Below are 26,119 nucleotides of genomic sequence, written 5' to 3' on the forward strand. Positions count from 1 at the left end.
GTTACCGTCTGTCAGAAAGTTATGTACTCATATTTCTTTTATAGCACAGAACACAAAGAAATAGCAGAAGACATAAAAATGTCAGTCATCACAAGATACCATATGCAGTGTTTGGTGGTGGGACGCTGAGGTGACCGGGCTTGTGCCCAGCGTGCAGCCACTGGTCAGCAAACGGGGAAGCCCCCGAGGCTGGAGCCCCCCATGGCTTTATGGCCCAGGGGCAAGGGCTGATAAAAAGATGCTTCCCAGGTATGTCGATTCATTTTAAATCTATTTTTGCTTTTGATTCTTAAACGATCAGCTATTAATTTTTTATTTGCATGAATGTAAGAACTTAACTCCATTTGCTTCACTAAAATTAGGCATCCCCTGAGGTTTCTTTTTTTCATTTTTTTTTTTTCCCCACAAGTCTACAGCTTGCCTCAGCATAGCCATGCATCATACTGTGAAACGGTATAATTTAGTTTATAGCAGAACTGACACTGCGGCTTTGGGATTAAAAAGTCTGAAGTGTTTCATGTTGTTTCCTAGGAAAAATTAGAAAGCTTGGCATCACCAAACTCTAAAACAGTCTGCAAAATTAAACGTTACTTTGGATCTAGACTGGGGATCTGCCTCGGATCTAGCCTAGGCTTTGGGATCACCTCTGGCCTGTGTTATAGAAAAAGGTAGTTGAAACTTAGAGCTAACAGTTTAAACATTAATAACAGAGCAGAAAAAGCTAGCAGCTTTAAGATAGAGTAGACAAAGCCTATAGATCGTGCTATATGAACTGTAACAACCATATTACAACAGGCTGAACAGCTAACTGCAGAATTGGCCAAAACCAACCTGGAAGGGTATAATATCATGTAAGAATATGACTACGTAGCAATTTCCTAGTAATAGGAATCTCTTAGTAATGAAACAACAAACAAATCAAACCAATAAAAAGCAAGGAGACCCCAGACCTTTATATTATTATTGTTCCGAACTATTGCATGAGGGGTAGGGAACTTACAAACAAGGTTTCCCTTTCATAAAGGAACCTATTTTTTGGCTTGTGCAGAAACCCTAACCAAGTCAAACCATAACCAAGTTATGGTGGCATGCACGAGTAATTTCCATAACACCTGATAGATTCACAAAAATCCAGCTGACCTTGAAAAACAGACCCTAAAATACATAACGAGTTTTTTTCTCCTCTATCTCACCCAATTAAGTGGCTGGGATGTTTGTGACTTTTAAAACTTTACTACGGAAATGACTCAAACCCAAAACCTTTATGTTTGAATTTGACATTGTCCTTACCAGGCTTTCTACACTGGAAAGCTTTTAGACTTGTAACTTAATGCTCCATTAAGAGGAAATTAATCCAAAAACTCATGTGAGAATGAAGGACAAGCATATTCAATCAATATAAACCACGTTCTCCAAACTTCAGTAATTTAAGCCTCTTTATCTTTTAATTTATTTGTGTAAAATACATTTCATTCCTTTGAGAGACAAGTTATTTCTACAAACGGATTTAGAAACATCAATGCAATCAACAGCACGACCAAAAGATAAATACTCTTTTTTCTGGACTGCACTAAAGAAAAACAGTTTTATTGTTAACAGAGATTTCGTATTTTTCATAGAATTTTCGTGCAACAAAAATACAAAGAGTAAAAAAAGTTCCCTGATCAGCAGCAAATTTGATCTTGAGCACAAATACAGTCAATCAGATAAAACAGCAGATTCAAACTATTATTTAGGCCTGTGAGAACACAGACATGTTTGTACGTGTAGATGAAAAAACAGTTCTTCAAATATTATATAGCCAATTGCGTTCTGATTTCCAAAAGTATAATGCACAGAAATTTTTAACTGACTTGAGGAATAACTTACTGGTATTATGCAACCTCAGATTTTGTCAAGAAGCTCAGCATCTATTATTCTTTCTCTACAGAAACATTATTTTAAAAAACAATCTCAGGCCTATTTAAATTCCTAATATACAGGGTTGTTTTCAGACCTGTTTCCATGTCATTTCAGTGCTTCTTTATGGAGAACACGAAAACAAATAAAGGAACCTACTAATTGGGTCACCTTCTTGGGATTCTACACAAGTTCCTCCCAGGGGTGAGCATCCTGGAATCCTCGGAAGAAGTTTATGACCAGAAAAAAATAATATAGACTCATTAAGCAGATCAGACTTCTGTGGTCCATGTATTTCTCTGTGATTTAGCTCAAACATAGCCTATTTAACTGAACAGTGCAATAACATGCTTCTTCAAATATCAAAGAAAACCAGTTCGACTATATATAATAGAATTAATTTGTCAGTCTGGTAATTTCAGAAGAAATACCGCAAATTTTTGGAAGGAAGAGAACACGGTACTTTTAACTCTGTTTTGAACATAACAATCAAAGGCAATATGGGGTTTGGATGATGATGTTTCTGGCTCTCCTCTCTTTGCAAAATCTACTTTAATTAGTGGCAGTTTTATAAAGGGAATGTGAGATGAGTATTGGCCACAGGGAACCTTGGAAAAAATACAAACTGTAAACTATAGACATACATATATGTAATTAGGGTTTAATAATAAAAAAGCAGTCATACAGTACCTTCTATCAAAATATAAGTGCTTTACAAATTCTAATTAAGCTATGAGATACAATTATTACTATTATTACTATTACAAGGATTGTTTATTATTCTTAATAGCAGCACTGACAGCTGAAGCAACGTTTTCAAGAACATACAAACAGCAATGAAAAATAACCTATCTTTTCTGCCCTTTTCTGCCAATGTTTCCACTTCCATCAGAAAAATGTTTTCCAAGATCATCGGCCTTTTTTTTTTTTTCCCCTTCAGTTAGTTGCAATTACTGTTTTCTGGAAAAGAGAGTCAATTCAAAGCAGTTTCAATTCCAAATCCCTCCATCTTGGCACTGACATTACTCTTTTTGCCTGGAAATGTATCACCTTATTTGTTGTTTCAGGAGTTAAATCTTAAGTTAATCAGAGAATCACAGAATGTCAGGGATTGGAAGGGACCTCGAAAGATCATCTAGTCCAATCCCTCCGCCGGAGCAGGAACACCCAGATGAGGTTACACAGGAAGGTGTCCAGGCGGGGTTTGAATGTCTCCAGAGAAGGAGACTCCACAACCTCCCTGGGCAGCCTGTTCCAGTGTTCCGTCACCCTCACTGTGAAGAAGTTTCTTCTCATATTTAAGTGGAACTTCCTGTGTTCCAGTTTGCACCCAATGGCTTAACAGTAAACACATTTTTCATAGTGTCTTGCCTTACGTTTAGACGCTACTTGGTTAGGTATGTAGCCCAGCATTCAGATCCCTGTGCTCCATTTGTTTCCTCATGGTGCCCAACAGCACCATTCTTTTGACCTCATTAATGTTTACAAATATGTAAAGGGTGAGTGTCACGAGGATGGAGCCAGGCTCTTCTCGGTGACAACCAATGATAGGACAAGGGGCAATGGGTATAAACCGTGTGATTTACTTCTGAGTTAGCTTGGATATCACGAAGGACAAGACACAGGAAAACTCCTTCCACAACAAACGCCGTTCAGACACAGCTCTAGATTGGACCAGATGATCTTTCAGGGTCCTTTCCAATCCCTAACATTCTGTGATTCTGTGTGTGTGATTCTCCACACCGTCCCCTTAGGAATCAGTGCTGCCACTTTAGGCTGCCCGGAGCTGGAGCGGGGGTGCAGCCCCTCGGGGCCTCGGACCCTCGCAGGGAGAGCGGGGAGGCGGGGAGAGGCCGTTCGGCCTCTCCCCGCCTCCCCGCTCTCCCTGCGAGGGTCCGAGGCCCCGCGCCATCAGAAAACGGAGGGAGAGCAAGCCGTGATTGCTCCCCGCACGGCGCATGCGCACACCGCCTCCTCCCCCCCACCTCGGGGACCCTCTGCCTTCCCCGCCACGTCACCCGCGCTCCGCCAATCAGGAGCCGCGGCTCTCGCGGCGCCAAAGCTGGAAAGGACTTGGGGGGTGTGGCCTCCGACTCCCGCGCTGGGGACGGGGCGGGGGGGGTTTCCCTTTTGCCACGCCCCCTCCCCGGGGCTTCCCCGCCATGTGACCGCGGACGTGGCTGCCTTGTCAGGGGGCGATGCCCAGTAGGAAGGTACCGGCGGGAGGTGTGTGGCGGGGGGGGGGAAAGCGGCGCTTCTGCAGGGGGAGGGTGGCGGAGCGCTGGAACAGGCTGCCCAGGGAGGCTGTGGAGTCTGCGGCTGCCGGAGGGCGGCCCGGCGGAGCCCGGTGCTGGGCTCGGCCCGCGGCGGCGGGGAGTTCCCGCCGGCTGGTTGCAGAGCGGGAGTTGTGTGTTGGCGACCGGCTGCACTGCGGCGGGAAAACGGGCCCCTCATCTGGGTGTTCCTGCTCCGGCGGGGGGGTTGGACTGGGTGATCTTTCGAGGTCCCTTCCAATCCCTGACATTCTGTGATTCGCCGTCTTCGGGGTGTTCTCGATTGCGCTACATTGGCGTTTTCTTCATCCTTACAGAGTGAAAGCGCAGCCCTACCGAGGGGAAGGTGTAATTCAGCCTTTTTATTAGGTGACAGTCCGGAGAAAAGTGCAGGGGGAGTAAAGCTATGAGAGGAGAAGAGACTTGACACAATTGCTAGCCTTAATATTATTTTCTCAAGTAGCTTTGCTTTTTTGGGCATGAGCGGGAGTAGAGAGAGAAGCGACATGTGCCTTATGTTGGTCTCCTCGCTTCGGCGCTTTTGGTGCTACTTGCAGGACAGTGATTAGGATGCTGTCTCTGATTTGCAGTGCTTATGATAATATTGAGATACTACTGAAAGATGGACTACAAGTGTCTTGTTTGCTGTGTAAAAACAAATAGAGTTCAAATGATAGCTCCGGATTGTAAAACATTTTGTCTTCCTTTTAGCATGCAGTTAAAACGATGTGAAAATGCTACACTAATTTTTAAATATAACCACATTTAAAAGTATTTTTATGGAAGAGAATGTCAATAACAAGCTTAAAATAACTATAGTTCCTTTAAATTACTTTATAAGACTGACGCTCTACATATTTTCTTCTAGAAGTGCTGAAGTTCTTGACTAGTGAAAAACTGCACACTCTCACTGCCAAGGTTGAACCAGCTCTTGTTGCAGTGTCATGACAGCATTTTGTAACAGTAGTTTCTTTGGCAGACAAAGATAATGTTCCTCATTACTATATAAATGAAAACTATACAGATCAAGTGAAAGGGCAGCAATCTTCTCCACTTGCTGACTATGCTTGCTAATTAAACCATTTTACAAAACAAACCAACCTGATACATAACAAAAAGGTACGATGCTGTTATTGTATCCTAAACATTTTGGATAATTTAACTTCGTGCAAACTTTTCTAAAACACTTCTGTTTTAACCACTTTGATAGAGTGCAGATTTATGTCTAACTAACTGCTTGGCAGCAGTTATGAGTATAAAGTACATTTTGATAGTATTCTTTTTCCATAAGGGTTTGGTGTTTTTTTGTTGTTGTTGTTGTTGGGGTTTTTTTGTGTGTGTGGTGGTGGTTTTTTGTGTATGTGTGTTGTTTTTTTTTTTTTTTTTCCTTGTAAGCATATAGTAATTTATACTGTTGCTTGAATAAGCATGTACAGGTTAAAAAGACCCCGATGTTCAAATGGTAAGATTATATCCATCAGTCAATGAGAATAGCCTTTCAATAAGAGTAGTAAAAATCGTGAACACAAAGAAGGATTTTAAAACTGTGTTTTAAAAATGTCAGTCTCAACACCACTATAAATAGGAAAAGTATTTTGAGAAAAACTTTTTTCTTTTTTCTTTCTTTTTTTTCTCTCCAAATGCATGCTGACGGGATGGAAGGCAGTACGCCAGGTCATTGTGACTGGTCATGCAGTCCAGATCTTTTCATGAATGATTACAACTTGATGAGGCCCCATCTCAGTTAGGGTCATAGGTATCCTTGTGAATTGTCTTTGAAAAATATGTGTGCTGGTTTTCATACGAAAAAAAAAATCTCTGCTTGAAAAAAACACAGATTGTTTTAATTCTGCAACCTTTATTTAAATCCTCACTTGAAGGTTTAAAATGCATGGATATTTTAATATTAAATTAAAACTTCACTGTCACTAAACACAGTAATTATGCTTTCAGGACTTACTGGCATGAACACTGAGTTTTGCTGAAAATGGGATGCCTGCTGTCAAATTCGGTTTTGTGCTGTCTTAAAATTGGGCTCTTAAAGCACAAGACTTATTTATTTTAGTTTATGAGTACTTTTACCTGAAGTATATGAGGACAAAAGTGAAAGATTGGCTCTTGGTCTGTGTTTGATAGTTTTGTGTGCCTTTCTGCAATTGTTTCCTCCAAAAGTTCTGTGGTCTGTTTGTTGTTGTGTTTTTGTTTTGGGGGGTTTTTGTGTGTGTGTGTGTGGTTTTTTGTGTGTGTTTTTTTTTGTTTTAAACACAAGAAGCCTCTCGAAGTTAGAAGCACTATTTTCAGCCCTTTGGTGTTTGTTCTGCTCTGCATTAGAGAAGAATGCAATAATTGTATTTAAATACTTCCGAGTGATGCCTAAGTGACATGGCTAACTTCTGGGTTTGCATGTCAGTAGCAGGAGGAGTTCATGTAGTGAAACACTTTATTATTGTTTTTGTCCTCCAGCTTATGTTGGTTTTTGTGTTAGAGGAAGTGAAGTGTCAAAGAAAAGTCACTTGCATATGAGGTAGATAATTTATCTGGTCACGTTTTCCTGGGGGATTGTTCCATGTTTTTTGGAGCAGCCCAAAGAAATGGGATTATCTGGAGTGTAAAGGGTTGTGCGGTGAGTAGTCTTTGAACATATGATCCCAGTGACTTCATACAGGGTCCTTCTGGGTTACAAATATTTGGCATAAGTAGAGATTGGTTGAGTGGAGTTGTTCTAGATAGGACTGTAAGGAACATTTAAGGAAGGAATGTTGTTTTTACAACTGATCTGGCACCTGACCCCAGCAGGAGGGAAGGACTGAGAGACATCAGACTATGAATCCTTAATGTAAAACAAAGTCTCTTCGAACTAATCCCAGAATGCAAACTGGTTACTGTATTTATCGTTAATAAAATATGCTTTGCTGAGAGATCCTGCCTGGGCCTATTATATTGGCAAGATGATTTTTTCCTCCAGGACTGTCTATTTAGAAATCAAGTCCAGCCCCCGGGCCCTATACTTCTAGTAGTCTGTTGCATAATCCTTACATAGATTTATTTAATTTTTTGAGTGTGTCTCCTTTTTTTCTCACATCCGTGCAGGCTGACTTACCCTTTATCTCCCTGAAAATAACTAAAGGAGAAATGGTGGAAGGATTGCTTGCCATGCTTTTGATGTGGAGGGCTCGATCTAATTCCACCAGCAGGAGTAATTTAATTTTTTTCACTCCAATAGAACGAACTGCTCCAGAGACAGAATGCAGTGCTTTCATGAACAGAGGTCAACAAGCAATTTCTGTATGAGGTAGCTAGCCTAGCCTCTCCTTTTTTAGCTCAAAATTTCAGAGGTCGTGTGTCGTCTTCAGATCCTCTATACAATCCACAAGATTATTTGCCCGACTCTTTGTTTTCTAATCTTTATTTTTTTTCATGAGGTATGCCAGGTCTACACAATCTAGCACTTTTGAGCCTGATTCAGTGATTTTTTTTTTTTTTTTTTTTAAAAATACCAGTATCTTGTTTCTAGACACTGCATGCATAACGTTAATAAATTACCCAAGGTATTTGTTGTGTGGTCCATTGTTATGCCAGAGGGAAAAGATGATGATTAACCTTGTGACTTGAGATTAAGAGAACTCACTGTTGTTGCCGCATTTCTTTGGGAACAGCATGGCCTTCGGATTAGCTTAATTATAAATATTTATTCCTGAGAGAAACAAGTTTCTTAAAACATGAGTTTCCGTGTTGCCTTGAAGCAGGCTGGAGTGGAACCAAAGAGCCTTTAAACCTTTCCGTTTCTGCACGGCAGCTGGCGTGTTCCTCTGTGCCAGGGTGTCGGGGAGCAGCAGCCCCAGCGGTGGTGGCCTTGCAGGGACAGGGTGAGGGTCCCCTCCTTGGCACAGGAACCGTCCCATCATCCCCGAAGGCAAAGAACTGAATAGATGCCCCGCAGGGCTGCTCCCAGCTCACTTGTGCCTGGCCTCCCTGATACCGTAGTGCATTTGTCGTTTGGAGCGTGGTGGCGTCCGCCGGGTGTGGAAAGTGCGGTCGCTGTGTTTCTCTTCTGTTCTTTGCATTGTCGTCGTCATCCAGAGGGAGCTCCCTGGTGTCATTTGTGCCTGTAACGCTTTTCTATTGCACACATTACAGATTTTTAATAAAAATGCATTTGCATGTTTTATGTCTGCACATAAACGTCATGCATGCTGAAACTATATACATTTTACATGGCATGTTTTTCTTTAAAAAAGTGTTTGGTGTATGTATGTATGTACGCGTATACATGCACCCATAAGTACATACGCATCCATGCAGTGCTACTATGACAAACTCCGTGCTCAGTAACTGTGGATTGAAGCTGTAGGTCCAATATCCAGAGTTCACGTCAGATATTTATATGGAGAGATTTAAATTGTCAAGGAATTTGGGATGAGGAGAGTTGTCTTTAGGGATTGTTCTTTTATTTTTTTTTAAGGTGGTGTAGGATGTGGGAAATGATGGAAAGGTACCTACATTAAAGGCATGGAGCTGTAAGTCACTGCTGTCTATATCAACAATTGTAAGTCCTGCTTTTTCTCTTCCCTCCAAAGGGTGTCTGCCAGGAATTTGCGGTAGCTGAAGAACATCTTATGTAGAGGCTGTATTTCTTTACTTGTTCTGGGACTTCAGGAACTGTTTTCAGTTTTTCTCAGTAACTGTAGTGGTTATAAATTTCTGTGTGGTGGTAGCAGAAGCTGTCGGATTTTCCTGTATCTGGGGAGCAGGACGTGTGGCGAAACCAAGAGGTAATTAATCAGAGCTGCCAGTACTGACCGTTCTTCAGGTTGTAATTAAGCTGACATGATGTCAAGCAGCTGATGGAGTGGTCCCACTGGTTCTTGTATCCTTTCTTCCGCCACTGTGCCAGCTGTAGATAACTAGCGCTTCTTCCCAAAGAAGTTTTCTGCTGGCTTGGTTCCTTGTCACCATGTCTGCACGGGGTCTGGCGGGTGCTGAGCTCTTGGGAAGCACAAGTGGAGAAGGGCTGGTTTATCGTGAGACCAGCTGCACTGAGACATCCTGGTAGTGCTGCTCTGAAAACCCGAGCAGCCCTGCCCTTACCCAGCCTAGTGGAGTGGAGGATTAAATAACACTCTTCTGTTGTTAACAGTCATTAACTATTAAAACTCTCTTCTTGCCTGTCGCAGCCATGATTGTCTAGTGCCTCTGAAGGAGGCTGTTTAAAAGGCATTCCCAGTGCCATTTCATGTTGCACTCTAACAATCTAAATATAAGCATAACCATCTATACCATCTAAGCGTAAAACCAGCTATTTGTTCTACTCATTTTAGCATTTTTTTAATCTTGTCAGCTGTAGGCATACCCTTTCTACATATATACCCTATCCCTTCTTACCTAGGGAGATGGAGTTAGCATGTAGCTTTTATCTCACCTGGTTTTATATGGCATTCCCTTCCCAGATCCTGACAGCTGTGCACCACAGGCTTACCTCAGCTGCCACGTTTTGCTGCTCATCCCCTGCCTCTTACACCGTGCTCTTTCCTTGCTCCATTGGTATTGCATAGCATAGACAAATAGAGAGGCTGTGTCTGTCAGGATATTTAATGATTTTTCAGAAGAACATCGATGAGAAACTTAACAGAGTCATTCTCTAGTTCTGTGTTTATTTGGCTACCTAAAATAGAAATATATTACGAAGCCTTGGTTTTTTTTTTTATAATAATGAGCGTTTGCGTGGCTTTTTCGCTTATTTGCAGCTGTTTCCGCTTTTAATTGACCATCAAAAGAAGTGTATTGTAAAGCTGTGCTGAAATGGTAGTGCTGTTGTTGGCACAGATATATATTTTTCAAAACTGGAGCGCCCCATTTAAGAAATAAGCTTAGATGAACTGCATTTTACACTGTAAATTTTTGTCCGTAAAATGCATCTTGCAAAATCATCTCAAAGCTATGAAAACATTTGTATAAGCAAGACTTCCTGCACTGGCTAAGGTTGAAAAAAAACCAAACCAAACCAAACAAACCCACAAAACCAACCAACCGAAACCAAAACCAAACAATATATCAAACCAGAGCCATGGCATGGTTTTGAGCCTTGGTGTGCTGCTGGCTGTACTGCTGACTTGGAGCCTGGCAGAAGTCTTGCACTCTGGGGAACGTAGAGGTGAAGTGAACGTCTCCAACTAGAGTAAGGCCTTGCCGTGACGTTTTGCCGCAGAAACAAAAAATGTGTCTTGACGTGTTTCAGTTACTAGTATTTTCCTCATCCGTGCTTTCCTCCGTGCAGAGCCAGGAGTGCTTACCAAGAGAGCAGCGCAATGTCGAGGTTCATGTCGAAGCTGGAAGTGGAGGCGTGGGCTGGCATCTTCACCGGGAGGAAAGCAGGATTTAAATTCTCTTGGTGGAATCATGTTAACCCTTCTTGTTTAAACCGCCGTAGCCTCCTTACTTGACATCACGTCCTTATTAAAGTGCTTTTGATTCCTTATTTAATACCACATCAGATTCAAGGTTGTACTTCTCATTTATGTATCTGTGGGAGCAGTTTGACCTTGGTGATAATGACCTCTTGTGGTAGCCGCTTTGCAGTGTAAACACCCGCAGCGATTTTAGAAGAGGTTTTTAGCAAGGTCAGCTGCTGCCAGAGAAAACTGCAAAGCCCATTTGTTTTACTCTCTTTGTGCCGTGCGACAATAGGACCGGCTGACCGGAGGGGTGAATCAAGATGCTGCTCACTGTATGGTCTTGGGAAGTACTTGTTCCATTCTTGCAGGCACTCAAAATATATAGAGGAGAGACATACACGTTACCAGTTACAAAATGGACAAAAGTTATGAAAGACTTTGTTTTCTTTGCATATGTTTCATAGTTCAAAGTGTATATTACAGTCCTGATTGACCAGCCTGACTGAAGAATGTACTGATTAACATAACTTCGGAGTAATCCCTAAATACAGAGAGGAACTGTAGTTGCTTGAGAAAGTGTATCAAAAGAAGAAAGATATATTCAGGCAGATAATATGGTTGGCATTTTGTAAGATAAGTTTCAGTAGCAGAGTGGGCTAAGATCAATTTATATGTATAAACTGGGGTAGAATCTTAACGATAACTTTGGATGTGGTAACAGGCAATTCTTTCAGCTATTCTCAGACATTAAAATCTATTGTATGGAATTAGCACTGGATGCTAATCAGCATCCTGTTCTGTGATTTATCTAATAGTCCAAATGACTTCCAGTGTCCCAGGGAAGGGGAAGGCAACGTTTCATCTACCATTTTTTGGGAAATGGTTGTGAGAACAAATGTAATTCTTAAAGCTGAAAGAGTCTGGGGTTTGTTGGTTGGTTTTTATCAGAGAGCTGAATAGTTATTACCTAGCTTGACCTCTGAATAACATAGAATTCAATCAGATAAAATGGGAGTTTGAAGGAATTATTTATTTAAAATGTATTTTCCTGAGCTGTTCCTGTTCAGGACAATATTTTCAGCTTCACTAGGTAGCTAACAGGTACTACAAATGTAACTTAGATCAACAGAAAGTAGTGTGCTTCTAAAAAATTAAGTTTACCCATGACATTTGGGTTGTTATATACTGTTGCATAAAAGTTGCTTGTAAATGTTCAAGACTTTTTTCCCCAGCTTATTAAAAATTGGAACTGATATTTGTAAGTATTCAGAAGTGGTGGTCTGGATTAGGTAAAGTTCACTTGAAATTAATTATGTGTACACGATGTTTTTAATGGGTTAATTTTTCCTTGTAGCGGAAGCGATTTTGGGATGCAGAGTGTACACCCTTCCCAGATGAGACACCCCTACAGCTGAAAAAATCAAATGTCAGGACATCAGTGGCTGTTACTTCGATTTCCAACGCGTGGCTTAGGTGTGGGGATGGTTTTCAGAGCACTTCAGTGCTGGAGGTAAAAATCTGCCTTACCTAACGGTGCAAGAGGTGCAAACTGACAGTTAAACCAGTTTCCATGCTTGACTGAATTATAAGATGTTGCTCATTTTGTGTTGTTTCTCGATTAACAGCATATTGTTATATCTGTTAAAGTAGATGAAAATGAAACACAAGTTTATGTAAGGGCACTGTCTTAATTTTCTGAGCGTATGTTAATACGTTATATTCTAGATAGCATGTATCACTTGAAAAACTTCAGTAATACACTGAGGGCTACAAAAGTAATTTGACATATGGGATGGAGTACTGCATTTCCTCAAAAATGTGGAACAAAAAGACTAGTTTGCATCTGAAGATTTTTTTGCCAGATCTAAAGAGTATGTTTGCAATAATGAATTCACTATAGAAAGTCCTGCTTTTTGATGACTCTGCAGGTGTGGATCTTGGTGCCGATGCTCTTTTGGATGATATATCAAATTATGCTTAATTTTTTTGTCTGTGTGTTGGTCTTGTTGGTCATGAACAGAGATGTTCAGCCAGCTCTGAGTGAGGAGTGCTTTTGCTGACAATGATCCTTATCCAACTTGCTTTGCTTTTTCTTCTGGTACTGAGCAGTCAGTGTTGCTTAGCTTATGGGATTTAATAAAATCACAGACAGGGCCAGTGAGTGCTTATTTTTGTACCCTTTGAGTAGGGCACATGCTTTATTAAGCATGTTCTTCCTTCCCACTTTTAACATTTTAATGCTGAAAATACTGGCTCTTGTTCTTCACAAGATCTGATGTGATTCCTCTCACAGTCACAGTAAGTTTGTATTTTCCAAAACAATGAAAATTTGGCTTTTCTGTTAACTGTTCTCATGCTTTATTGCCTTGGTCGTTATATAGCAGTCTAGTAGAACACAGAAAAACTAATTTGAAATTGTGCTACTGATTTGTAGTGGGTGAATAACAAACAGGTTTGACTATATTACTATGTGTTAAAACTGTCTTTAGTGTCTTGGTGATTAAATCTGTCTCCCTGTCTCTTTTTAATATAGTCTGTGAGACCTACTGATAAGAAATCCAGGATTAAGAGGCCTCTTGGACCGCTGTTAACATCTGCTGAAAGTGCAGTAGGTATGTTATAACTCTTTCATATTAGCATTGTCAGAAGATTGTAACTTTGTTTTGCCTTTTATCAAGGTAGAAGTTGGCTCAAAATACTGGTTGCTGCCTTCTGTTATTATCCTCAGAAGCTCATTTTGATAAGAGACATAGTCATGATGCTGTTGTGATTGGGCTCCTCTGTTCACCTAGAGAGCCAGAAATATGTTCTGCAAACCTGCAAGCACTTCAGGTATTTCTCTTGAACAGATGAAGGAAGCATCACCAACACTGTATATAGTGTGTGTTCTAGCAGCAAGAGGATACTTAAATTCTTCACATTTTTAAGAGGAGGGAATGAAAAACAACCCTTAGCTGTCTAGATGAAGGGTGAAATAATTCTCTCCTGCTAGAGACAGACAAGCAGGCATGAGTGAAAACATGTATTTTGTAGGTATGAGCAATAGGTAGAAAACCAGAATTTTGTCAACCTCCTGCTTTCACAGTCTTCTGTGTGCACACAAGTCTGTTTAATATTGTGATAGAAAAAGAACTCTAGGCATAATAATGAGGAGGAGGACTTACTGACTTGATTGAGTTCTTTCCCTTTTTGAGTCCAAAGGAAAAAAAGAAAAGAGGTGGCAGTGGCTTCTTTAGTCTTTGTATTTTTGCTTGCTCTAGCAGCTGTGCTGCCATTGTTGGTGTTAAGTGACCTACTGGGCACCTTTTGGGGTTCAAAATCATGCTTTCCAGATTTCTGAAAAGAACCTCTGTGTGTTGCAGGAGGAGACATGGTTGTGTTTCTCTCTTTTGGGCCCTCCTGCCTAATTCCAAATCCCCAGTAATTGTCTAACTTCCCACTTACCTAGAAAACTTCAGTAGTTTTAGGAAGTGGAAAATTCTGCCTTCCTATGATTGCTAATTTTGCATGCTCCACTGTTAAGCATTAGTCCTTTTCTCCTTGTTTTTGTATTAAAAATAATGGAGAAAGGTATTTTGAATTTAAATGTCACACTTCAAAAACACAACAGCTATTCTTCATTATGCTTGAAAAGCTTAGATTTTTTTTTCTCTTGAGACAAAACTAGAAAGTCATCTCTACTGATGGCATACTTCTATTCATTTGTTATTCATTGTATAAAGCCAGAGAAGTCCTAAACCCAGAATTCTAAGGACAGTCTTTATTTAAACCACTTACTATTTTGAAAGGGCACATGTGGGAGCATTAAGACTGTATGTAGAGGACTGTATGTAGAGGACTGTATGTCGGACAGGCATTAATTGTCCTCACTCTGCTGAAGGACTGATTGACAGCCTCATTGTATAAAATGAAGCATTAGCATTTATTGTGGAGAACCAAAATGAAAATAATGCGGGTATGTATAAGAAGTACGTGTGAGTTAATGTTCCAGTATTAATGTCTGATGCCTGGTGACAGAACTGATTATTTTTTTTTTTTTCCCAGTTCAAAAATAATAGAGTTTAATTTTTAAAAAGTTTAAATTTAACAATATCACATTTGTGTAACAATTTAACACCTTACAATTCTTTTTAATAGGATCTGCTGCTGCTGAAAGCTCTAAGGAGGCTGAGGACATAATATGGACCTCTAGTGGCAGTGATTTTTCAGATGATGAAAAGAAAACTCTGATTCCAAGGTTACACAGCAAAAAAAGTCATGCTTTCAAAACAGAGATATCACCTAGCAGACATGATTTATTGTTAGAGGACAGTAGTAGTGAAGGTAAGTTCAAACGCAAGAAACCTTCTGTCAGCTTCAAGTGCTGTAATGAAAATTCTTTGAGGTCATTCCGACAAAATGACATGATCTAATCCTATTTCAGTTAAATCAATTGGTGTTTTTATCATAAATTGCATCCAAGTATGGAATAGCTCTTAGTATAAATTATATACAAAAATTTTAAACTTTGGAGTAAAGTAGTTGGGCAGGTTATACATAGAGTAAAGCATGTCAGCGCGTGTCAGTTCATTTCAATATATTATAGTTTATTTGTACCATTTCTTTCTCTGTGCTGTGGCACAGATACTGGGGTTGTGAACAGCTTTCTCTGCCCACCCTGTTCTGCTGGTGATATTGCTCTCTGCGTCTACTGCCTAGATGTGGCAGACTTTGCAGCTGCAGATAGCATCATGTTCTGTGATGGGAGTTTTCATTTCAATACACAGTATTCCTTTTTTCTCTTCTGAGCTGCATGGTGCAAACAACCATGAGTTTTGTTCTTAGGACATGCTTTCTAATTCATGGAGCAGGGGATGTCAGAGGGGAGAGAAATTGATTTAAAAGTGAGGCTGAAGACAGGAAAATATTTACTTGTGTGCTCCATTACATAAATGTTAGTTAGGATAGTGTTTAATTTGTATTAGAACTTGTTAGAACGTATTTTCAGTGACTACTTCCAGAAAAATAAATCAGGTTAGCTTTGTAATACTTCAGCCAGATCTGAAGTATTACAGCTCGACTTTACGTCCTGGATGTCTGGCAAAGTGTTCAAATGTCATTGTGAATTGATTCTTTCATCCATATTTTTGTCATGGATTTAATGTTGTCATTGATGTATCCGATCATTATATTTTATAATGCGTAGTAATTTTCTTTTCTTGTTTGGAAATGGAAGTACTTTCCATTTTCTAGACTGCAATCTAATGCTCACCAGTAATGTTTCTAACCTTCCATTAACATAATTCTATTGCACTTGTTTCCTGCAGGTTTTAATCTTTAATTCTCTTCTTTTTTAAGAGACAATTCACAGACTTACTTTTACTCTTGTCAGATAGCAAAATTTGGTTTCTCTGTGTAAATGAAGAAACCGTGATGCATTATGTATCTTCTTGAAGGTATTGAGAAAGTCCAATAATTTCCTGTTTTTCTTCTAAACCCAAAAATATATTGAAAGCAGTTATTGAAAGCAGCAGGTAGTGAAAGAACTGTAATTTCCATGCTTTTTCAAGTAACCATCATATACAGTAATTACAGTATTGTACACATATATCTGTGTGTGTGCACGCATATATATATGTACAGTTGTAAGTATGGGGATAATAGCTGAGAAAGTATTTTTAAAAGTGACATGCCCTTTCATGTGAAGTTCACCTTTAGAGACACAGTGTTAGTGCGTGAGTGTGGCAAAATAAAACTCATTGTCTTGTGTTTTATTAAGGAATTTATATGGCTGTCACAAGTTGCACGCAGCTTGCCACACAGCTTTGAGAGAGACTTCTTTGTGCTGCCTGGTTACCGACGTCTGTGTTTAAAATTTCTGATGGAGCTTTCTCATAGTTAGAAATGCATTCATACACATGAAAAGGCAGAAACACCAGAGCTGTGTGTTTGTCTGAGTGACTTCAGAGTTTGCAAGTCCCATGAAGAAATTGGGGATTTAGCCTATGGTAGCACTGCCAAGCCCAGAAGGTGCTGCTGCAGTTCCACAGATCTGTACAGATTCCTGGAGCATTCTGCAATTGCCTCCTTTCTCTGCTGCCTCTCCCCTGTACGTGGCTCTTGTGGTGTTAGAAATGTGACTTTTACAAAAGCAAAAAAGCAAAACCAAAAAAGCTTTCATCCTTCCTCCTCCGAATATGCTCATTTATACAAAGTACAACGAGATTCTTCCTCTGTGGCGTGTGGACCTGAAGGGTGGTGGGGCTGCTAGAGCAGCTCAGCTTCCACCGCCTTCAGGAGGTCCTTGGAGGTATGAGTGGACTTTTGAAGTTGCATTAAACACCACCTGGTTGTGAGGATGGTGGAAGGACTGTTCTGCATCTCCACCTTTGTTTATCGCCTTTTTCTTTTTGTAAACTCCGTCTTTTCTTGTGCCCGTTTCTATTAATTTCTCCTAAACAATCCTCTGTTTGATTTCCAGACCTGTGCATTTAGTGTTGGTTGGTTTAGGAGGTGAACATTTCAACTAGCTTTTTCATTTCTCTGTGGGGGTTACCACTTATAGCAGATGTTAACTTACACCAAATTTTCAGCTGTGCCAGATTGCCGAGGTGTTTGTTTAGACCAGTTAACTCTGAACTTTTTTTGGGAAAAAAAAAAGCCTAACTAGAACCTAGGAAAACTAATAACTAAATGAAAACCCCCCTACTTACCTAAGCAGTTAAGTATACTGCATTCTTATGGGCAGTACTTTGAAAACTTCTTTAAATGTAATTTATATATCTTTCTTCACAGAAACTTCTATTGTCTGCTAGTAGGATTTAGCTTTTATGAGAGACAGGATCACAAAATAGTTCAATGTAAAGATCAGTTGAACATATGTAAAAAAATAACTTTGCACTTTCTGCCAAGTGAGGGATAATTGTAACATTACTCTGTTTGGCTTGATGCTTATGAATAATATATGGTGATTAAGGTAAATTATTTTTGTAAATATTTTTATTTTAGATGAACCAGAGTTCATTGATTGGGAGAAGGATAGTGATTCTACCGATAGGTGTGATGGATCAGAAAAAGATGACAGCCCACTGGAGATATCAGACTCGGACTCCTGCAAAAATCTTAATTCTCTGCCTGTCAAAGAAGAGAATGATGAGCTTTGTAAGGTAAGAAACTCAGGTTAAGAAAAAATAAGTTTCTGCTATAATTGTGGAGTATATTAGTATTTGATTGCATTTAATTTGGAGGAACGTGAGGTTTTTGCTTACCTCATCTCTTCAGAAGAAATTCTGTACATGAGAATTTCAAGGCATTTTCTCTGACTGCCAAACCTCAAAACCAGGCAGTGTCCCACACCTGGAGCTTGGCAGTGTGGTCACCGAGTCACGGGTGGCTGAGGCAGGAGGGCATCTCTGGAGATCCTCTGCTCAAAGAAGCATCAGCGGGAGCCGGTTGCTCAGGAGTCTCTCCGGTTGGGTTTTGAGTATCTTCAAGAATGGAGATGCCACAACCTCTCTGTGCAGCCTCTGCTAGTACTTGGTCCCCCTCACAATATGGAAGTTTGTTCTTAATGGAATTTCTTGGATTTCAATGTGTGTGCAAAAAGGTGATCAAGTAGGTAAGTTTCTCACCAGAGATATGATGATCTGGATATTTTATAGCCCCTGGCTGCCTGTTGCAAATTGATGTCCAAATTTCCTGTAATGGGATGGGTGAGAGAGTTATCTATTTCTTTTCAGTACTTTGAGACCTTGGCTATATCAAATCCAGGTATCGTGACTAGAGCGTGTTCTGAGAGTGATGGTAAGGGACTAACTACAGGACCACCTACATCGCTGAAAAGTGATGCAGATTGAAGAGCTCAGGAAAGGGGCAGCAGTAAATATTGAATCATATCAGCTAAGATTTGTTAGGTTTTTGTGGGTTTTTTTGGTAGAAAACATAGCTTTATTTATAAAGAAGGCATGCTATATCGAGTGTAATAGGTGGCAGAAATTTTGATCTGTATTTAGTGTCTTACAGCGCAATGACTTGTATTAAAAGACTTGAGATTTGACACTATCCTAGGTGAAGTTAACTTTTCGCCTCTGGTGCTGGGGGCTGGCTGCCCCTGCAATCTCGGAGGATCTGGTCCCATCTGGAGCACCACATCCAGTTTAAGAAGGACAAGGAATTACTGACAAGAGTCCAGTGGCGGGCTACAAAGATTATCAGGGGTCTGGAGCATCTTTCTTAGGAAAGACTGGGAGAGCTGGGTCTGTTCAGCCTGGAGAAGTGAAGGCTGAGAGGGGATCTCATCAATGTTTGTAAATATCTCGAGGGTGGGTGTCAAGAGGATGGGACCAGACTCCTTTCAGTGGTGCCCAGTGATAGGATGAGGGGCAATGGGCACAGGCTGAAGCACAGGAGGTTCCATTTGAATATGAGGAGAAACTTCTTTACCTTGAGGGTGCCAGAGCACTGGAACAGGCTGCCCAGAGAGGCTGTGGAGTCTTCTTCTCTGGAGACATTCAAAACCCACCTGGACACATTCCTGTGCGATCTGTTCCAGGTGAACCCGCTTTAGCAGGTGGGTTGGACTAGGTCATCTCCAGAGGTCCCTTCCAACCCAGGGACCTCTCGCCCGGCATAGGGGAGGCTTCAGCTGCAGTAGGAGCAGGTGGGAGGGAGCTGGAGACCCCCCGGCCCAGCGAGTCTGGGCTGCCGGCGCTTCCCAGCGCCCCGAAGCCGCCGAGGACACGCAGCCCCGGGCCCGCCGCCCCGGGCGGCGCTGGGCCTGCGGGCAGGTGCCGAGGCGCTGCGGCGGGGCTCCGGCAGAGGGCGCGGCCGGCCCGGGCTGCGCGGCGCTGCCGGGGGCGGGCGGGCGGCGGGCCGGCCCTGGCGGGCTGGCCTGGGCGGTGCCGCCGCCGGAGCAGCGGGGAGGGTAGCGCGCCGGGCCTCGGCCCGCGGTGGGGGTGGGAACGGGCAAGGCGGTTGCCGCAGCGGATTAAAGCCTTCTTTAAATCCGGATAAATTTATGTACCGATTCTTTACTAAAAATCGCTGTGAGAGAGTGTGATGCTGTGGCCACGCATCACCTGGCTTTCGGCTCGACCACATAGGTGTCCGTAGCGGTTTAGCATCTGTAGCTCAAGAGTTCAGCAAGGGCTCGTCAACTACCTGAGAGGAGGTTGTAGCATGGACGGGGTTGGTCTCTTCTCCCAGGTAACAAGTGATAGGACAAGAGGAACTGGCCTCAAGTTGCGCCAGGGGAGGTTCAGATTGGATATCAGGAAAAATTTCTTCACAGAAATGGTTGTGAGGCATTGGAACAGGCTGCCCAGGGAAGTGGTGGAGTCACCATCCCTGGAGGGGTTTAAAAGGCGTTTAGACGAGATTCTCAGGGACATGGTTTAGTGCCAGAGTTAGGTTAGGTTATGGTTGGACTTGATGATCCTGAGGGTCTCTTCCCACTGAAACGATTCTATGATTCTATTCTATGAAGTACTTTTCAGGTTCGTGAAGAATTGGTTTAAGATAGCTGCAGTCCTGGGTGACAGAAGAGACCACACAGCCTACATAAACCTGGGAAAGCCCTGGGATTTATGCAAGCAGTAGAAGTTGTTCTGCTTTTATTGTACTAGCATGACTTACCCCAATGTAGATGGAGAGTCCGATAAATGTTATGAGACACATTCGTATTAGTAAATGGTGCTTGTGAGAGGGCTTTTTCAGATGTAACTGTACTTTAATAAAAAGTTTTTAACCCTAACCAGAATAGTTATGCTACTACGAAAGATATGGCTAGCTTGAGAATCTAAGGATGCCTTTGCAGATTTCCATTTCCCCCTTCCCAGCTGGAGTGCCGTGCGGTGGGAGTTCTCATGGGTGGTCATCCTCACCAGTAAACTTTCTTCTGGGAATTTGGTGTATGCAGGAGGGTAAATCCCCAGCAATTGCTGTGGCTGTTGCAGTCTTTGTTTTGCTTTACTTGGGATATGCTGTTTTCCTAGACAAAAAAATGCAGGCAAGCTGTTCGAGAGGTTTCCAAGAAAGAACAGAAAAGCGGTGTTCACTATAGGAGGTCATTTGCTGTATGAGTATTCTTTAAAAGGTCCTGTTAATTATGTTGCCTGGTTCATGGTGGGGGAAGGAAAAAAAGCCAAATGTTGATATATCATCATTTTTGTGGTATTTACTAAATCTCTGGAACCTAATGGAGTGTGTGGATAATCAAAAGACCATGAAATTTATTTTAACCCACTTAAAAATATGCCAAATACCAAGAGGTTCTGGAGGTTTAGGATTGCTGCCAAAATATCTTTATGGTAGTATTTACCCATAGTAGGGCCATACTAGGTTTGTAATGGGAAATCTCAAAAAATGAATAACTTCATGGCTTTTTTTCCTGTGTATGTACCAACAGATCTAATTTGAAAATGACTTCTCTTCAGTGGTAATTAACTACATAGAAAGACTTCATGTGTTGTTTTTGTGTGAAGATAAAACTCTTGCTTATCTGTAGGGTGTAAAACTACAGTCACGATTCATTTTATGTTCCAAGTACCCGTACTGTGTCTTGCCTATCAACTCGCCGCCTCTGATGTGTAAAGCTGCTTGATAGAGGATAATGAGGAAGGCAAGTTGAAGCTGGTCTTGTGGTGAGCAGCAGTTAGCTAATTTTTGGTTTTGGTTCAATTCAGAATTTTTGAAGAAAACGTGCAGCATATGACATGGTCATACTTGACTTTGTATAATTTAAGGGGGTGGGAGAGTTATTTTTTTAATTGTTAACTTGCCTTTGACCTATAGCTGGTGATGCAGGACAAAGATCTGGCAAGACTTGATACCAGATGGTTTTATTCTGATAGTTCCTCTGCTTTCAGTTGCCTGTGGTAGATACCTAGGTTGAACTTTTTCTTGGAGACTAAGGTGCTAAAATAAAAATTAACATTAATGGTTAATATTTAAGCATACATGTTTTCTAGAAAAGTACCATGTAATCACCTCAAAATTGATCCAACATATTTTTATGCATTGGTAATGACCACTTTTTGCCTGACTTGCTCACAGACCTTGTCTCATGAGCTGAAGTTCCACATTTTATAAGAATTGTTCACCTCTAAATTATTTTAGATTTCTAAATATTTTAATGCTAGGCATTAAATGAAATTTAATGCTCGTGTACATTAATTCATGTCTCCTGCCATACTGCAGGAACCTTCTCTGGCCCTGTGCACTGAGTGGCATCATCTTCCCTACTCAGATCCCTTCTTAAGACACTTTCTATAACTTAAACCTTTAAGTAGGCCAGTGTTTTTCTGGAGTATATAATTTTGGTATCTTACAGAGTATGGTCTTTTCTTTTTGTCCCACATGTTAAATCTCCTTATCAGTTTCTGATGGACAGCCAGATTTGCTTGCTTTATCTGCAAGGCAAGTGAGATTTATCCCAGAATGGTGTGAGGAGAATTTTTCGCCCTTGTTTTGCTAATGTGTAGGAATTAGGTTGTCTTCTGTAGTTGCTCTGCAGCACTAATAAAGTTTAACTGGTTATAGCAGTCCCTCTTTATTGCAGAGCACACTAACAAGCTTGTCGGCTGATCTAATTTGGCTGAAGATTCATCAAAAAGCCACATGGTTAAGAACTCATTTCTTTGAAATAAACATAGAATGGTAATACCCCCAGCGTATCTTGCTGTATGATGACAGACAACTGAAAAAGCAAATTCCCATATTTTATGTGTTTCAAAACTCTGTTAAATGGAACACCGCCGTGTTCTCAGCTCTCCACTGTGCTGCAGGCTGTGTGTGCTGACAGTGGGTGATCTGATGTGATGTTGTTGAGTCTTTTGCAAAAATTGTTGTAATCTTGTGCAGAAGGTTAGTATTTGGGTTTTCCCTGAGTGAAGAATACCCTATTTGAGAAGTCCTTCATGCACATGGATCTGTGTAGGTATATGTCTTCTACCTGAGGCCTTCTCATCTGTGAAAATAAGGTTCACTCATTTGCTTAGTTCAAGGCTTTATTGCTGTCTTAACTTTGATTTTAAATATTCCAAACTCTGTCCTTCTGTGAGGGGGATTCAGCACACCTAATGAAATTCTGAAGAGATCACTTAAAGGGTGGGTGGGCCAAGATTTTCCTATTATTTCTGGGCCTGCTTTCATGTCCTTGCTCTCTTGATCCATTATAATGGTAGTTATAACTATCATTGGCTTCGTAATTAGATTTAAGTCTAGAACTATTGTTGTGTAACAGAATTTAAAATAGGTTATCTCAAGGTAGGGAAACATTATTATGGCAAATGGAATTTGTGTCATCCTGTCAGACTGATGACTTAACTCTGATAAAGGGTGATGATATGACTAATGTTATTGCAAACAATTATTTTTGTCAGTCCATTATCGAAGGAAGCTTATTAGAATATATACAAGAATACCCACAAGCTTACTATTATTTCTAAATGTGCACTTCATGGAACAATTCACGTTGGAAGGGACTTCAGAACATCTCCAGTTCAACCTGCACAAAGCAGGCTCAGGTTCAAGATCAGACAAGGTCGCTTAGTGCTTTATCCAGTGGAATCTTGGAAAACTCTAAGGATGGAGACAGCATAACCAGTCTGGGAAACATCCTTCTTTCCCCACCTCTCTTCTCACTGTTTCCCCAAAAACTGGAACCTTACTTTTCTGGGTAGAACTGGTCTTTTCAGGTGGGCTTTTCAGGGCTCTTCAGGTGGGTTTTTTAGGCAAGACTGTTAATCAAAAGACTGCAAGTTAATAGTGGTACACAAACAGATGCTTTTGCATTCATATCAGCAAGGTGGAATTATTGATGTCTGAACTGCTAGACAAAATTGAACTCGTGCACCAGCTGCTTTCTGCTACATCCCACCTGCAGGGATGTCTCTGCATCTTCTGATGCAGAAATGAAACCTTGAAGCTTTTTTCCAAAGTCATAGACAATAGTGCCCCTCTCAACTTTCTGTTTCAGATTTGGTTAGGTTATCAGAATAGGAAACAGCATGTTTCTGGGTGAGCTGTGGCTGTCTGTGTTGTACCTAGCTTCTCTTATGTCTCCAGTTAAACAAGGTCCCCATTAATTTTAAATTGGGATTGAAGTTGCTAATTCGGCTAATTCCTAACTGGCTCAGATGTTCCTTGCTTTGATGGTTTGAAGCATCCTGGGAAGTCTTTTCTTTATAATTCTGAGAGACAGGAGTTCTAATCTTAGTGTAGCTGAACTGGCTCATTATCTTCCTCAAGAATGACACAGCCAGTCATACGAGTGTCTTGACACTCATTAAGTGTCTTTCTGGTGGTGTAGAAATATTGAAAGTCCGTGGTGCCTGTTTTGAAGGAAGTTTCTTTGATCATAGTTGCTACACTTGCAGGTGCTTGCACGTATGTGCGTCTGCTCTTGTAGGTGATGCAGAGTGTCACGGAGGTGGCTGTGCTTCTTTATGCCTAGTTTGTGAAATTCCCCAGATGTCTTATTATCTAAGCGTAACGGAGACTCCTGTGTGCCATGTCTTGGGTGTACAAAATCTGATGGATCGCAGGAGCTATCACAGTGACATAAACAGACTTTAGACCTTGTGCTGTCGTTCCCAGACCGTATTTTTCTGTTGTTTGAAGCACCAGGCTGTTTGTGCATGCTAATCCAGCCCCTCTGCTTTGTATAACTTAAGGGTTCAGCTGAGCCCGATGTTCTTTCTTGCACAGCTCTGGAGAGGAACAACTTTAAGTACAGCTGACAGCATTGCTATCTCAGCATCAGCGTACCAAATGCCCCCCTCTTTGCTGTCTTCCCCTCTCCCCACCACGTTTGCCTGGTGATTTAAACAAGATTCAAGTGGCCTGTGTTAGTTTTCCTGCGGCACACATCTGCGTTTCCTCAGGCCTGGCACCTCTGGGCATTGTAGCTCTCTGCACAGCACTGCAGGGGGACTTCAGGAGTACCAGGGAGAAGCAAAGTGAGGTATGTTTGCCCTGTCAGGGCCCTGACCTCCATCTCAAGATGTGAAGCAGAGAAAGGGGGTCTCACCTGTCTCCCTTTGGTAGCCTGACCGGTGCTCAGCAGAAGGGGCTACAGGGAAGAGCCGGCCATGTGCTGCCAGGAGTGCAGTGCTCTCCTCTGAAATAAAAAGATAAAGCCAGAGGAGTTAACAACATTAACAGAAAGTTGAAGGCTTTTGTCTTACTTGTTTCTGCACCTCTGATGAGAATCTCTGTTGTTTGCCATTATAGATCATTTGCTAATAGTTTTGCGCTCTGCATAGAGCCATGAGGACAGTGGGAAAGCTGCTGGGTTTTGATTTGTCTAACTTGTCTTCCAAACTAATTCCTAAAGATGTGTGTCTCTGGACTCCTCAGGCCAAATCGGAGGAGAGATTGGTTTGAATTTGTTTGAAATCCTTTTTGAAGGAAATGGTGGGAGAGAGGTTTTAGTGGAATACATAAGACCAATCTTAAACATTTCTCATTCTGAAATATGTGCTTTCTAAATACTGTGGTTCTGGAAGGAGACCTGAACAGAGTAGATTGGCTAGTAGCTTGAATTCTTTAAAAAACTTTGCTTCAATCTTCCTCGTAGGTTGTCACTTTGTTTTAAAAATAATTTAATGATCTTTCCGTGACTGGTTCTGTAACCCTTCATGCCAGTTTGTTGCATCGGGCAAAGGCCCGAATATATCAGGGAAAGTAAAATGCTCTTTTACTACCAGGCATGTTTGTTGCATCCAGTGGTGAAGGAAATGTTTTATGTTCTTTTAAGGCACCTAGTGTAGTTGCAGCTCGCATCTTTTCACAAGTGAACCTTACTGGTCTAGGAGTTTGTGGCAGCTATGCAAGAAATGTGTATGTATGGCTATCTGGAAAAAAAAAAGCATGTGTAATACTGCTTATAGAATGGCTATTAAGTGAAAATAAGATATTTAAATGTCAAGATAAACCAGTTCCTGGTATAACAAGTAAAACATGAGGTGTACAAAAATCATCCAACTATCCCTTTATTTGGGCTTCATCATCTTCAGAGTTTATTGTCACTTTTCACCAAAACAGAACTGTTCCTTTGGTGGTAAGGCTTTGTGTATACAGGCTCTTTGTAGAATCTACCGAACTGTGAAGATCATAGAATCATAGAAAGGTTCGGGTTGGAAGGAACCTTAAAAATCATCCAGTTCCAACCCCCCTGCCATGGGCAGGGACACCTTCCACCAGACCAGGTTGCTCAAAGCCCCATCCAGCCTGGCCTGGAACACTCCCAGGGATGGAGCATCCACAGCTTCTCTGGGCAGCCTGTTCCAGTGCCTCACCACCCTCATGGCGAAGAATTTCTTCCTTATATCTAATCAAAATCTATCCTCTTTCAATTTAAAGCGGTTTCTCCTTGTCCTATCACTACAAGCCCTTGTAAAAAGTGTCTCTCCAGCTTTCTTGCAGGCCCCCTTTAGGTACTTGAAGGCTGCTATAATGTCTCCCTGGAGCCTCCTCTTCTCCAGGCTGAACAGCCTGAACCCTCTCAGCCTTTCTTTGTAGAAGAGGTGTTCCATCCCTCTGCTCATCTTGGTGGCCTCCTCTGGCCCCTCTCCA

At 41.4% G+C, this 26,119-nt stretch overlaps 1 protein-coding gene across 2 annotated transcripts in view; it reads left to right on the forward strand.

The window, feature by feature from the left end:
* The first annotated feature begins 4,067 nt into the window (after nt 1-4,067).
* SPIDR (scaffold protein involved in DNA repair) overlaps nt 4,068-26,119 on the forward strand; it is a 212,421-nt gene continuing 190,369 nt past the window's right edge. For both annotated transcript variants that reach the window (XM_065628018.1, XM_065628016.1), the window contains exons 1-5: nt 4,068-4,112; nt 11,919-12,074; nt 13,098-13,176; nt 14,702-14,887; nt 17,552-17,709. In XM_065628018.1, the coding sequence (XP_065484090.1) occupies nt 4,098-4,112; nt 11,919-12,074; nt 13,098-13,176; nt 14,702-14,887; nt 17,552-17,709 (594 nt within the window). In that variant the 5' untranslated portion in view covers nt 4,068-4,097. The remainder of the gene's footprint in view (nt 4,113-11,918; nt 12,075-13,097; nt 13,177-14,701; nt 14,888-17,551; nt 17,710-26,119) is intronic.

The sequence above is a fragment of the Caloenas nicobarica genome, chromosome 2, assembly GCF_036013445.1.
Source record: "Caloenas nicobarica isolate bCalNic1 chromosome 2, bCalNic1.hap1, whole genome shotgun sequence".
Classification (NCBI taxonomy): Eukaryota; Metazoa; Chordata; class Aves; order Columbiformes; family Columbidae; genus Caloenas; species Caloenas nicobarica.